General features: G+C 35.7%; 3 protein-coding genes across 7 annotated transcripts; 1 reads left to right on the top strand and 2 right to left on the bottom strand.

The window, feature by feature from the left end:
• Positions 1-1,028: 1,028 nt before the first annotated feature.
• LOC136350229 (transmembrane protein 198) lies at positions 1,029-9,504 on the bottom strand. Of its 5 annotated transcripts, none has more exons than XM_066301758.1 (9): positions 9,269-9,504; positions 8,875-9,074; positions 8,707-8,817; positions 8,415-8,642; positions 8,125-8,361; positions 7,937-8,073; positions 5,015-7,884; positions 1,432-1,641; positions 1,029-1,353 (listed from the first exon to the last, which is right to left on the bottom strand). In XM_066301758.1, exons 2-7 carry the CDS (start codon positions 9,056-9,058, stop codon positions 7,708-7,710), a joined length of 1,074 nt encoding a protein of 357 aa, XP_066157855.1. In that variant the 5' UTR covers positions 9,059-9,074; positions 9,269-9,504; the 3' UTR covers positions 1,029-1,353; positions 1,432-1,641; positions 5,015-7,707. The 5 variants fall into 5 exon arrangements, 4 of the variants coding, with proteins under 4 accessions (XP_066157855.1, XP_066157854.1, XP_066157857.1 ...); XM_066301757.1 differs by having other exon boundaries at positions 1,432-1,650; XM_066301760.1 differs by having other exon boundaries at positions 1,029-1,350; positions 1,432-1,755.
• On the top strand, positions 1,741-4,932 carry LOC136350211 (uncharacterized). The gene is made up of 4 exons (XM_066301729.1): positions 1,741-3,412; positions 3,460-4,160; positions 4,214-4,513; positions 4,562-4,932. The coding sequence occupies exons 1-4, from the start codon at positions 2,997-2,999 to the stop codon at positions 4,930-4,932; spliced, it is 1,788 nt and encodes a 595-aa protein (XP_066157826.1). The 5' UTR covers positions 1,741-2,996.
• Positions 9,505-9,583: 79 nt separating the features above from the next.
• On the bottom strand, positions 9,584-10,931 carry LOC136350246 (ubiquitin-conjugating enzyme E2 N-like). The gene is made up of 2 exons (XM_066301787.1): positions 10,613-10,931; positions 9,584-10,459 (listed from the first exon to the last, which is right to left on the bottom strand). Exons 1-2 carry the CDS (start codon positions 10,711-10,713, stop codon positions 10,105-10,107), a joined length of 456 nt encoding a protein of 151 aa, XP_066157884.1. The 5' UTR covers positions 10,714-10,931; the 3' UTR covers positions 9,584-10,104.
• Between the last annotated feature and the right edge of the window lie 1,775 nt (positions 10,932-12,706).

Here is a 12,706-nt window from a genome sequence, read left to right on the forward strand (position 1 = left end):
GTCTGATATCATGTTTTAATTTTACTTTAATTTCTCAAAAATTCTCTGCGAAATTTTGTTATAAAAAGGTAATTGGTATTTTTACTAATGTTTTTATATGTGATATCGATCGCCAATTTAAGGTTTATAATATATAAATAAATGTTCTTATTTCTCAGGTTGCTCGTAAATAGTATATACATATCTTCTTCTTAAGACTTTCTTCAAAACTCTATTTTTTTCTCTGTTTTTTTAACTTTTTTTCTTTAGGCTTTCTTGAAACACACACCTCAAATAGACTATACCTCTAACCAATTACATGTTTATTGATTTTGAATCTCAAGCTCAAAGATAAAACAATTATTGAAAAAATATAGTTACTTTAATGTTTTAACATCACGAGCTGGAAATTAACATGACTATTAAGCGGCCAAAAAATATGCGTATACCTTTTCTCTAACATCTTAAAAATGGAATTTGTAAAATTATTGTTATTAAGTAACCATATAAAATTATATTAAGTCAGTTGTTTTCTTGATGACTTAAATGAATAGTTTTACAAATCATTACATTCACAAAATTTTAATCTTCCTAACCAAAATGATTGTTGGGGTTCTGATTGAGTATCATTAATAATTATAAGGTGCTTTGGGTGATAGAATAATTAAGTTCTCACTTCATTTCCAGAGTTCAGTCAGCCATGCGACTGAATACTCTTGCGATCATAATTCATTTTATATTTTCAATCTTAATACGTTCTAGGTTCATATAAGGTGAGGGCTTTTAAGACTCCCTGTAATTGAGATATGCAAAAGTGCCAATGATCGCTAGCTCTAAAAGGTTCACACCTGGTATAAGGACATTTTACCAGGACGGGAGCACCCAATTATTATTTTTTACAGCGAAATTTTAAGGAATCTAGAGACTTATGGTACTCTAATTTTCTTCTGGAAAAAGTCTTCATTGCTTAACGAATCTGACCGATGATGTCTGGAACAACTTCCCAAAGCAACTCTTTTATTTTTTTCTTCCAAATCAAACCATTCATGGATTTGGTATTTTTTCCATATTTTATTTTTGTAAATCCACCTAATAAAATGTAAATTAAATAAATTATAGATAATTTAATTTTTTATAATTTATTTGTTTGAAAATTTTCACGTTTTTCCTTGTGGTGAAATAACTAGAACCTTTCGTTACTATTTTACCCCAGAATACCTTTTTACTATACACATTACAAAAATAATTAAGTCACTAACGAACTCCTCTTCAGAGAACACAATGCTCAGTAGTGGTGTGGAGGGTGATGGGACTCGTGACCTTCAGGGTGATGGGGTGGCCCTGGCGGGTGGTGCGGCTGCGGTTCTGGACCTACTAAATATCATATGCCTTAAGTTTAGTCTAATCGTAAATTTCATTCATAAAGATGTTTAGCACGACTGGGGTACGTACCATGATGTGGTCCAGGTGGGCCCTGATGGTGAGAGTCTTGTGGGGGACCACTATGGTGAGGGTCGTGTTGGGGGCCAACGTGGTGTGGTGATGGTGGAGGTGCCATTAGGAAGATTTACGTAAGTACCAAACCAATATTTCCTAAATGTTTCTAATTGGGCTGCTTTTATATTCAGTTTTTAGAAGGATTTAACTGATAAATCCTGTTATCTGCAAATTCTTTCAATATTTGCTTAATGATTAGGGCAAATCAGAGATATTAACATATGTCAATTAATTTTAATATTTTCCTACATTCCTATTCAATTTGTCGATTACGTTATTCTGAAAATATTTTTAATTTTAAGGTGTTTTTTATTTACCATTTGCGGGGTGTGTTTATCGACCAAAACAAACGAGAGATGTTGAAATAAAATTGGGATTCCAAGTATTATTAGTACATAGTAGTGAGTTCATAGTATTTCGTTCATTGGCATAATTCCGTTGGTTAAATTAATTTAGCCAAATTGTTAATACGCTAGGACATTTATCAAATATTTTGTTTTCCTCTTGGAAATACTGGACATATATTCATCAGTTTCTTGTTTATCAAGGAATTATCGGCTTGATGAAATTAGCAGCACATTTATAATTTGGTCTTTAGGCCCAAGTGTCAAATCACTTCGGAGAATCGGCTTAAGCTTCGATTAGAGCACACCCTTAAAACGGGGCGTGCCCTAATCCCGATTGTCATATGTTGTTATTTATTAAGTAAACATGCTGTTATTGTGACATTTTTCATGGACGTCAAAACCTCATGTTTAGATGAAAAAAGCTCAAGCTACGACCCAAGAGATTGGCCTTTAGGACACAATTGTGATTCAAAGTCGGGTCAGCGGAACCCGAATGATACTTGAACTTTCTCTTCAAACCAGCTTTGCTGTTGTATATTAAATAATTTCACAGTTCGAGTATCAGTCGGTTTCAGCTATATGACCAACTTTGTAAATTTAACAGGTACATCCGGGGCTTTGATGGGTTAGGGAAAGTTTATTTATGGGTAAATTAGAGAGCAATAAACATTGTAATTTCAGTTCAGAATAGCCCAAAGTTTTGACTAATATTTCGGTTAATATTATTGAAATTCTTTTTTCCATAGATTTTATTGCGCTTTATTTAATGATATCATATCTGCGGAATCGCACGATTTCCGGTTTTAATCATCTCAGTGATCGTGAAGTTCGAATAGGTATTTTTAATTACGACATAAAATCATATCATATACTCGGTATTGAATTGATAATGTATCACAATTGCAGTTGTATTTCCACTACCACATTTTATTCAATAAAACATAGATCTCCTCACATAGGCACCAAATTTCCGCTCATATTAAAAACATTAGCTCACCTCGCAACGCATCTGTATTTCTAGCCATTATTAATCGAATCAATTGTTCACTACCATCAACGATAATGGAGAAGATATTGGTCTAAATCGTGGTAAAATTTCAGATATAAAACATGCAGGGACCTAAATTATAAATTTGTTCAATAAAATTAAAGCTCTGCGGCAGTTGTGGCAACATGCTGCTGTTAACCGCAGCGGCCCTATTAAGCATGCTCGATGGTATTAACGGAAAATTGGAAATCAGTGCAAATAATAACGTTATATCTGCATCACTAGCAAAGCTCCTCATAGACTCGAAATCCCGAAGAGTCCTCTTTGTCAGCGATGAAAACAATAATATCCCGAAAAGTTTTCTCCAGGGAGTTCCCCGGGTTTTAACCAACGAAACCATCCTACTAGAAAAAAATAAAATTTTTCTAATGAATGAAAAAGCTCAGACCTATGTCATTGCCCCTAAAAATATAGAAACTCTTAAAGGCACCTTAGATGCTCTAACAGCTTCTGATATTTTTCAACCTGGTCAATTTTTAATCATCACCAATCAGTCAGAGGCTTTGCAAGAAATTGCAAATGTTTTGTGGGGGACATTCCGGTGAGCATTCGAATAAATTAAATCTTTCTTTATAATTAACTTTTCAGACTTCCGAATTCGTTAATAATCACCCTTCCAAGCCTCGACGTGTATTGGATAAAAATCCTGAATTGCAGCAATAGCACGACGATCCAACTCATGTGCACAATACCCAATTGCTCTGTAGATTCTTTGATCAAATTCGATTTCAAAAAGACCTTCCAAGGCTGTCCTATAAAGGTCCTATGGATGCGCTACCCCCCTTTCGTATATACTCGTGATGAACCTTCAGGATGGAAAGGCATCTTCGTGGATTTTCTAGACTCTCTCAGCCATCTCTCCCAGAGGCCCTTGACTTTAGTCAATGAAGATGACTTGGAATACGTCGAAGAACTCTCCAAAATGTACAATTACGAAATAATAGTAGAAGATTTAGAAGAGGCGGACATATTTATCGGACCTAGCGACCTTGCGACCGGCTCTTTGTTCCATCTTTCCACGATTCTCAATTCAGATCATTTGTCGTTCTTTTGCCCCAAGACTCCGTTGAATTATTGGAAGCATTTGACAGGAGTGATGAACATCATTTACAAATGGCTGTTGGTGACAATAGCATTGGTAGGTGTAGTGATGCTGTTTTTGGGGGATTTCAGCCGCCAAGGATTGAGAGACGCATTGTTGAATATTACACTGTTTTTGTATGGGACTCTTTTAGGGAATGGATGGAGGGCTAGCTGGTTGAAACATACACGATTACAGCTGTATTTATGTAATTATTTTACAGAGTGGTTATTTTAGTTAGGAACATAAAAAAAATTCTAGGTCATTTGCTGGTACTCTTTATGGTGATTAGCTTCTTCGTTCAAGGGAGTTTAGTGAGCGTCCTTTCAGGCCCCGCTTTCGAACCCGCAATAACAACAACTCAAGAACTAATAGAAACAAATTTACCCTTCAAGACTTCCCCTATGATAAAAACATTGTTTGTATTTTATGCATCATTCGTGAATGATCCAGGCTTGAAGCAACTGGAAAAGAAATTAGACAAAATTGATGAAAATCTGTTATTGAATATTTTGGACGAACTGATTAAAACTAAGAACTTTTCAACTATAATGCTTGAAGGTATTGAAAGGAAATGTTTTTTTTTATGTTTTCAAGTATAAATTGCAGCCTGGATATTTATGAGACCCAATGTGGAAAAGCGGTTCGATTATTTTCCCTTTCTTACCATTCATAATTGTTTGGCTATGGGTAAAAACTCCTACCAGAGCCGATATTTCCACAAATGGATTACTGAAGGCCTGGCAGCAGGTTTTCTGGAACGATACAAAAAGACTCACCAATTTGAGCTGGGTCTGAAATGGAATGTAGAGATGGAGGAGAAGGTTTTCGTAGTGACAATAGTAAAGATTAGTCCGGCTATGAAGTGGGTCATTTTGGGAGATATTATTAGTTTTGGGATTTTTGTTATGGAAATTGTGTGGTTTTATGGGAGGAGGTATTGGAGGGGCCACAGTAATAGCACGAGACGTTGGTTTTAGAAAATTTAGGAGAATTTTAATGGTTCATTGTGTAATTTTTCTGTTCTAGTAATTCAATTGGTAGAAAAAGCCTTAAAATCACCTTCACTTCGACGCTATTTCTAGTTGGTAAAACACTCAAATATGCCATGAAACTTAAAAATTAATAGTAAATCCGGTAAAAAACAAGAATTCAAGTAAAAATGGAAAGAGAACTTTGGACAATGCAGCAACACGTGTTTTTGGTTATTGGCTTCATCAGACATGTGTGCGTACTAGTTAGTACGCATCCACCATGTTGGAAATTATGCCAGCATCAAAACTAGCAAATTATGCCAAAGCTACATAATATATCGTTATCTAATTTATTTATTTATCTGATATTGGGTGGATTCACAATCATTAAATTATTTTCTTTGGAAAGACTCTAAAGTAAAGTTAGATATATGTATAATATCGTACAAATTAACACATACGAGTGCGTGTACTGAATCATAAACAACGGGTGATCATTAATTAAGAAAACTTCGCAGTACGCAGTGAACAGTAAAGATTGACTGTTGATTAAGCAATTTACTATTTATCATCCAACATGTGACAATCAATAGCTAAGAGGTGAATTTATCCAAGACATGTCTCTGATATTCCCACACCTGCTTAAGTTTCTTTTTAATGATTACCATTTATACAAGGTGTTTCTTAATGGATGGTAAGAAATGAAATGGGTGAATCATAAGCTTATTTTAAGACAAAAACTTCATACAAAGACATATCCTAAATTGCTTCCATTTTGATTTTCAAGGTGTTGAATTTCTTTTTTCGATTTTTATTAGTTTATCTGTTATTTAGAAAGACAATTAACTAAAAATTGGTTGTAACAATCGTTTTAGCTTTACGAACCAACTGAAATAATAATTATTTAAAATACTTTACAGAGGGTTACTTTTTTCGTAGTCGTTTTCAATATTTTACATCAAAACTTTTTATGTAATTTTTTTAATTTATTCATCAACTTCATTTAATGTTTTTAGTCTTTCATTATCTTTTTTACCTATTTAGTCTTTAATCAAAGTAATTGCTGAAAATATTCATTTACCAAAATATAAGATTCTACCCTTCTTCTCATGGACTGCCGGATTCTATAAAAAATTCCAAGTGTGTTTCTAATAGTTTGATAGCCATTTACAATTCTATTCCTTAACTCTTTTACAGTGTTCATTGGCGTAGAATATACTAAAGTTCTTTAATGTTACCATGCAAAAAAATCTATCCTATTTAGGTGAGGGTGACCAAGCAGGCCAAGATTGAAGATCTTTTCTTAATTGAAGCATTTACTAATTTGCCGTTTTATATTCTCAGGCTAATCGGGACGAACATGTTTAGATACTTTTACAAATCTCTTTTAAACTATTGCTCCTAATATAATAAAAACTGGAGAGACAAAAAAATTAATAAAAAAACATAAAGGATTAAATGAAGTTAATGAATAAAATTCAAAAATGTCATAAAAAATTAAAATATTGAAGGCGACTACAAAAAAGAGTAATGCCATGTACATTGTTTTAAATAACTGTTATTTCAATTTGTTTGTAATGCTAAAATGATTGTTACTATCAATTTTGAATTAATTATTTTTACAAATAACAGAGAAATTAATGAAAATATTTTTAAAAAAATGAAACTTCATTGCTTTGTAAAACAAAATGGAAGCAATTTAGAACATGCCTTTATATGAAGTTTTTATATTAAAATAAGCTAATTTTCACTCATTTAATGAAGTGGGTAAAATTTGTTTTTAACATTTTTTACCATTCATTAAAAACTCCCTTGTATACTGAGTGTATCAAATGAAGTGTACACCGTTATTAATTTTGTTATTAGTAGAAATAGAATCCTAGTTTAAATTGCAAATAATTCTATTTTCTTGTGCTGGTTGCAATGGGAATGCTAGAAAAACAATTGAATATCGTGTTGTAAAGATAATGCAAAAAAACCTTGTTTAAATGGACCATTGTGTATATTTATAAACGAAATTAAAACGGATTTCATTTTGTACAAAAAACTTAAGCAAATTTTCTTTCTAAAATTGATATTTTTTCTTAAATATTATGTATGATTCTAACATATCAAATTTTTCTTCGTGTGAAAAAGACATTTTAAAATATTTTAGCGCATTTACTATAAATTTAGAAATGCCTTAGATTTGATATTTTGTCAAACTCATGAATTCTAGTTGAAAATTTTGACTTTAAGCCACTTAGCGCTTGCAAGATTAAATTACTTTGATTGCCGTTTGAACAATTAGAAATAAAAATACCTCAAAATGTTAAAACATATTTTAGAAAAAACATTACTGAAGTTTTTTGTATGAAAGTAAACTAAATTTAATTTAATTTAAAAATATTTTTTTTAAATTGCCCTTACAATGCGATATTAAATCATTTTTCTATTATCACCATCGTAACCAGCCCAAGAAAATATAACTTTTTATAATTTAAACTTCGATTCTATCTCTGCTAATAACAAAGTTAATAATAGTGTGTACTTACTTTAGTACACTCCGTATATACACGTATAGATAGTTATATGCATCTACACAATATAAATTCTATTCTCTCCATCCTCCCAAAAACTTTTTAAGCTCTGATCACAATCTCAACGACTTTTTCCATTTTTACAGTGTTTTCCTCACTATATACAGCTGCGGCTTATTGTCTCCTTTTTTTGATCGACTTGAGTAATAAAAATATCATTTTTGTGCTTAAATATACGAACACTGTTCAACCAATTTCTACATCAATTGCGCTTCCTCCTGGCCCCCAAATCAATTTGACTTAAATCGTCTTCACTCTCTGTTAGAATCACCAGTTGATGATCAGGCAGCATGGTAAGGTGGGTAGCATCTGACTGAAGGGTGCTGCATTCACCACCGTGATCTGAATTATCCTTGCGCTGCATTTGTTGAACGATGTTCTGTTGAAATATACGCTATTATGTATATAGAGTTGCTTTTAAATGGTATTACTTGGCTGATTATGTCACCATGGGCAGTTCGTACTTGGTACAGGTACCGGTACTTTTTTTGGCGCATTTCTGCGCGATCCATTTTGGTCATTGAGCGCATTGAGGTGGGAACTCGCGGCTTTTTCCTTCCTGCAGCCACTAGAAAATACTGAATTGTAAAACGAGAGCAACCATGAATGTGCTTCTTACCGTCCTCATGATGTTGCCCCCTTCCAGTGATAAAAGTTTGCACCAAAATCCCAGTGAATGTGAAAAACAGCCAGGATCCCAATACGATCCAAGAAAACCAGCAAGGTGGAGCTTGGACAGGCTTCAGGGAAATTCTCGGCCAAATCCAGGAGAGCATTGACAAGTTTTCCAGGAAGTAATCCATAGTAACAAACAGAAGGGCTCCTCCGTACAAAGTTGATCCAATTATTGTTAATCCTTAAAATTGGGGGTAAATAGAAGTTAGGAAATGAGTTAAGTGAATAAGGCACCTTTCCTAAAATATAAACTGAAAATGGCGCAAAACAACGCGCATCCTAATAGCACCGCAATACACAACCAAATATTCCCTTTTGGCGATGTTTCCATCATGTGATCGGCGGCCAGTAGACCAATTAGGCCTAGAAGTATGCCCGTGTGCAATCCGCTAATGAAAAGCCCCACATACTGCACCAGCATTGTGATCAAACCAAAGAGCAAACCTGCGAAAGCTGCCACTGCTATTAAAGAAAAATCAAATTTATGAAATCCGGTGCATATACAGCATGGACCAATCAACTTTACCAGCGTTACCATAGTTGGGCAACAGATCCCCTTGCAAGCAAATTAAGTATACTAAGCTGCAAGCAAAGATGAAGCCTGTCAAGAACATGGAAGTTTTGAAGTACCTGTAGCCTGCAAAAATTCAAGATTTGGACAATTTTGGGTTTTGCAGGAGGTTCAAACAGGCACCTGCATAAGTGTACAAGAGGCCTATGAGAATGTAAAGGGAGAAAATGGTGGCTATAATCGGGTTGTAGTGGACAGTGACCACACAGGGATGCACATGTGGCGGATCATTGGGGGCCACCCAACCGGGGTTTACAGTACCGTTCTTCGGAGGCACCAGAGAGCCTGGCTGTGCCCCGTTTGCCATGAGAACTTAATTATATCTGCAAATAATTTCTTCGAGTGCATAAACCTAGTAAGACCTCATTAATGTTGTGCTTGAACGTATCATACTCCACCCGTAAAAGTGGAAGTAACCCATTGCCATACCACCGTGCAATTATATACATATAACAAAGGGCATCCAAGCCTGACCACATTCCATCAATACCCCACATATAAACAAAACCATTATTACCATTTGAGCCCAGTAGTTGCTTCTGCTTCTGAAAAGGTTGCACGAAGCCAAACACATAGTTTTGCTCTACATTACGGAAGAAAGTACTTGTTTTTGAGCAATTATTTGATGCGAAATGAATTGACGACCGACTGAAATTGCCCGCCCGGAGTTTCCGGACTGTGAAATCCGGACAATGAGTTGCGTATTGCGCGACTGCCTTATACATCACGAAATCGAAGTCTGCTCCGGCGTGGATGCTCCCGGAGTGCAAAAAGTTACAGGGGAACATCTGATAGTAATTTTATATGTTGGACGTTAATAACTAGACAAATATTGTCAGTAAAAAACTTTATTAATCTTTGTAATGAAATGTAGCAGTCTATGGAGTTTTATTAAGAAGTAAAAATAAACGGTCTACAATTATTTCTAAATTCCTAAAAACATTACCGGTGATAGTTAAAAAAACCTCGCAGTAACCAGTGGACCTTAAACGTAGGGGTGTCGGTTAAGGCATTTACTATTTACCATCGAGCATCTGACCAATAGAGGACAGGTGATGAATTTGTGTAATATATGCCTCTAGCATTTTAACGCCTGCTTAAGGTTTTTTTTTCAATAAACACCCTCTATAAGTAGGAATAGGCGATCATTAGGCCAAATTACTCATTATTTATTCAACAATCAAATAAATAACAAATAATCTCAATGGGCACAATTATTAACAGTCTCATTTAGAGTTCGTATAAAAAATAATTACAATAAAATGCAACAAGACAACCCCCACTATAATACTTCATGACATAGAAACATATCCCCCATTTATCACAGTCTTGTCACTAAAAATCCATTGCTGACTATTCCATCGCATATAGTCTTGTCCACTCTTTGGCCTTCAAAACAGCTTCCTGTTCTCGGGTTTTCCACATATTTGCCACATCATTAGCTAAAGGATCATCAGGATTGGGGCTACTTAAAAGGGCTTGAATGGACAGGAGTACTGTGCGAATTTGCAAGGCAGGAGACCACTGATCCTTTAAAATGTCTAGACATATTCGACCCAATTTGTCAATATTGGGATGATAGATTTTAGTGAGGAAGCGAACATTGGGGGGTGAAAGAGGATAGTTCTCAGGGAGGAAAAGTTCCAGTTTGAATAAGCCTCCTTCATATGGGGAAGCTGTAGGGCCTGCCATCACCACATGAAAGTATCTGGAGGAAAGTATTAAAGTTAACTGCATGATACAACAATACTAATCCTTATGTCATACTCATAGCAACACCCCATTTATGAGTTAGAGATAAAGATCATAGGTGTTTTTTTAACAGAAAAAAAAACGTATTTCATGTAAGAGGTGCGCTTACCTACAGTTATTATCATCGGGGGTCGCGCTAATGCCCGGGGGCGGATCTTTGGATAGATTTTTGGTTTCGACTAAAATTCTTCGTGTTGTTCCACTTGCCATAACCTTAAATTTAAGTTTACTTCCGTTTTGTTCTTTTTTTGGTCAGAAAATGTGGTTATAAATGAGGCGGACGAAAAGCCGATCACAATGTGTCTTAGACATAAAATAAATCTATCAACGTACCGAAAGAACTTTCGGAAATAAAATCGAACTCGAAAAGCGGCTTTTCAATTTAAACGAAAAATTAGAAAAGAAATTCCTATTTTTAGAATTTTGACAAGTACCTGTCATAATATTTCTCTGACGTTTATCATGATGCGGCGCAGAACTGCCACCAACGGTAGATATAAGTAAGCTACTCTGGGGGGATCAATCAAGTATTGAAAGTTTTTAATTTGAACTTGACACTATGTCTATTTACAAATATTTGTAATAGTTTTAATAATACCATATTATAACGAACACTTTTGAAATTTCTCTCACGATTGCTCACTTTTTCGGGATTTTCAGCTAGACGCGACTTAAAATTTTCACAGACCAAAGTGATTATGTCATCATTTGCACGCTTTGTATATTGTATCTCGTCTAATCGCCCAATTTGTATATATTATTGCTTATATTCATTTAGTATAACTTTGAAATTTTTCGTTGACTATATTGTTCTAATTTTTTATTCACTTATAGGTGACTTGCATGCGGTCACTAGAAAATATAAAATTTTGTATTTATTTTTTTTAACCCTCTTTCTCTCAATATTCAAGAGCGTCGGGCCATTTCTCGTATTTCTAATTGTAAGGAAAACTTATAAATACATCTTTCAGTCATATGGCAAAGTAACAATAAATAGGACACAAATTCTAAATTCGCGTTTCTTAAGTTTAGCAGTGGGAAACCCCGAGGAAAAACTTAACTGGCGCCCCCTATTTCCATTCATTTCAATTTAGTTTTAAACTTAAAGATATCAACGGCCATTTTGTTTAATTTAATTCCCAGAGTGTACAATTTTATTGCTGTTTTGAAACGAACAACACCGAGGGGTGATTTTTATGAAGTCCTATTAATTGATAGATAAAGTGGATGTGACGGAACCAGCAGCGCGTCAAGCTGTCAACTGTCAGACTATGACAGTTCGACGTGCACCAGAACAACCTGTCGGTTCCATAGGCGATTTAAACAGCCGGCGGGAAAACGGCCTCCAGAACTTCTGACGGAACGTTCCAGAACATTTAGCCGGGAAGGTATAAAAGGCAAGGTTGCACAACGACGCACTCTGATTCGGACAGGCAGGAAAAGCCTAGAGCGACAGCAGAATAAAAGGCGATAGTTCCGCTCAACTCTGCTAGCTCCCAGAAGAACAACAAAAGCGCGATCAAGGAAATCGAGCGCCAAAACTCGAGATCCTTTGCAACACGAGGTTTTTTAGTGAGTAAAACCTCACACAGGCTGGATGCACGGGCACCAGTATCGTCTTCCGCCAAGATTTTTTATCCCCGGGGTCGCGTCCCCAAAAAAAAAAAAAAAAGACGCACTCTGACCTGCACATGACCAAGCAAGCAAGCAAATGCAGGCTAGAAGAAACAACAGCCGCAAGGCTTCTACGGAAATGGTGGGAAAATGAAAACCAGGGCAGCCTTCCTGGATTTTCTGACCCATCGTTGCAAAGAAGAAACCAAGGATCAAGCCGACGAAGAAAGAAGCGTCCGACGGACAGAAGAGGGTAGAAGAACCGCATGTCGGCGGGGTAACTCAGTCAAAAGGAACGAGAGGTACCAAACGCCTCCTCGGACAGGCAGGAAAAGCCTAGAGCGACAGCAGAATAAAAGGCGATAGTTCCGCTCAACTCTGCTAGCTCCCAGAGGAACAACAAAAGCGCGGCCCTAAAAGCGCGATCAAGGAAATCGAGCGCCAAAACTCGAGAACCTTTGCAACACGGGATTTTTTAGTGGGTGAAACCCCACACAGGCTGGTTGCATGGGCATCAGTACCGTCTTCCGTCAAGATTTTTTTATCCTCGGGGTCGCGTCCCAAAAAAAAAACGACGCACCCTCTCACA

This window comes from Euwallacea fornicatus, chromosome 2 (assembly GCF_040115645.1).
Source record: "Euwallacea fornicatus isolate EFF26 chromosome 2, ASM4011564v1, whole genome shotgun sequence".
Lineage (NCBI taxonomy): Eukaryota > Metazoa > Arthropoda > Insecta > Coleoptera > Curculionidae > Euwallacea > Euwallacea fornicatus.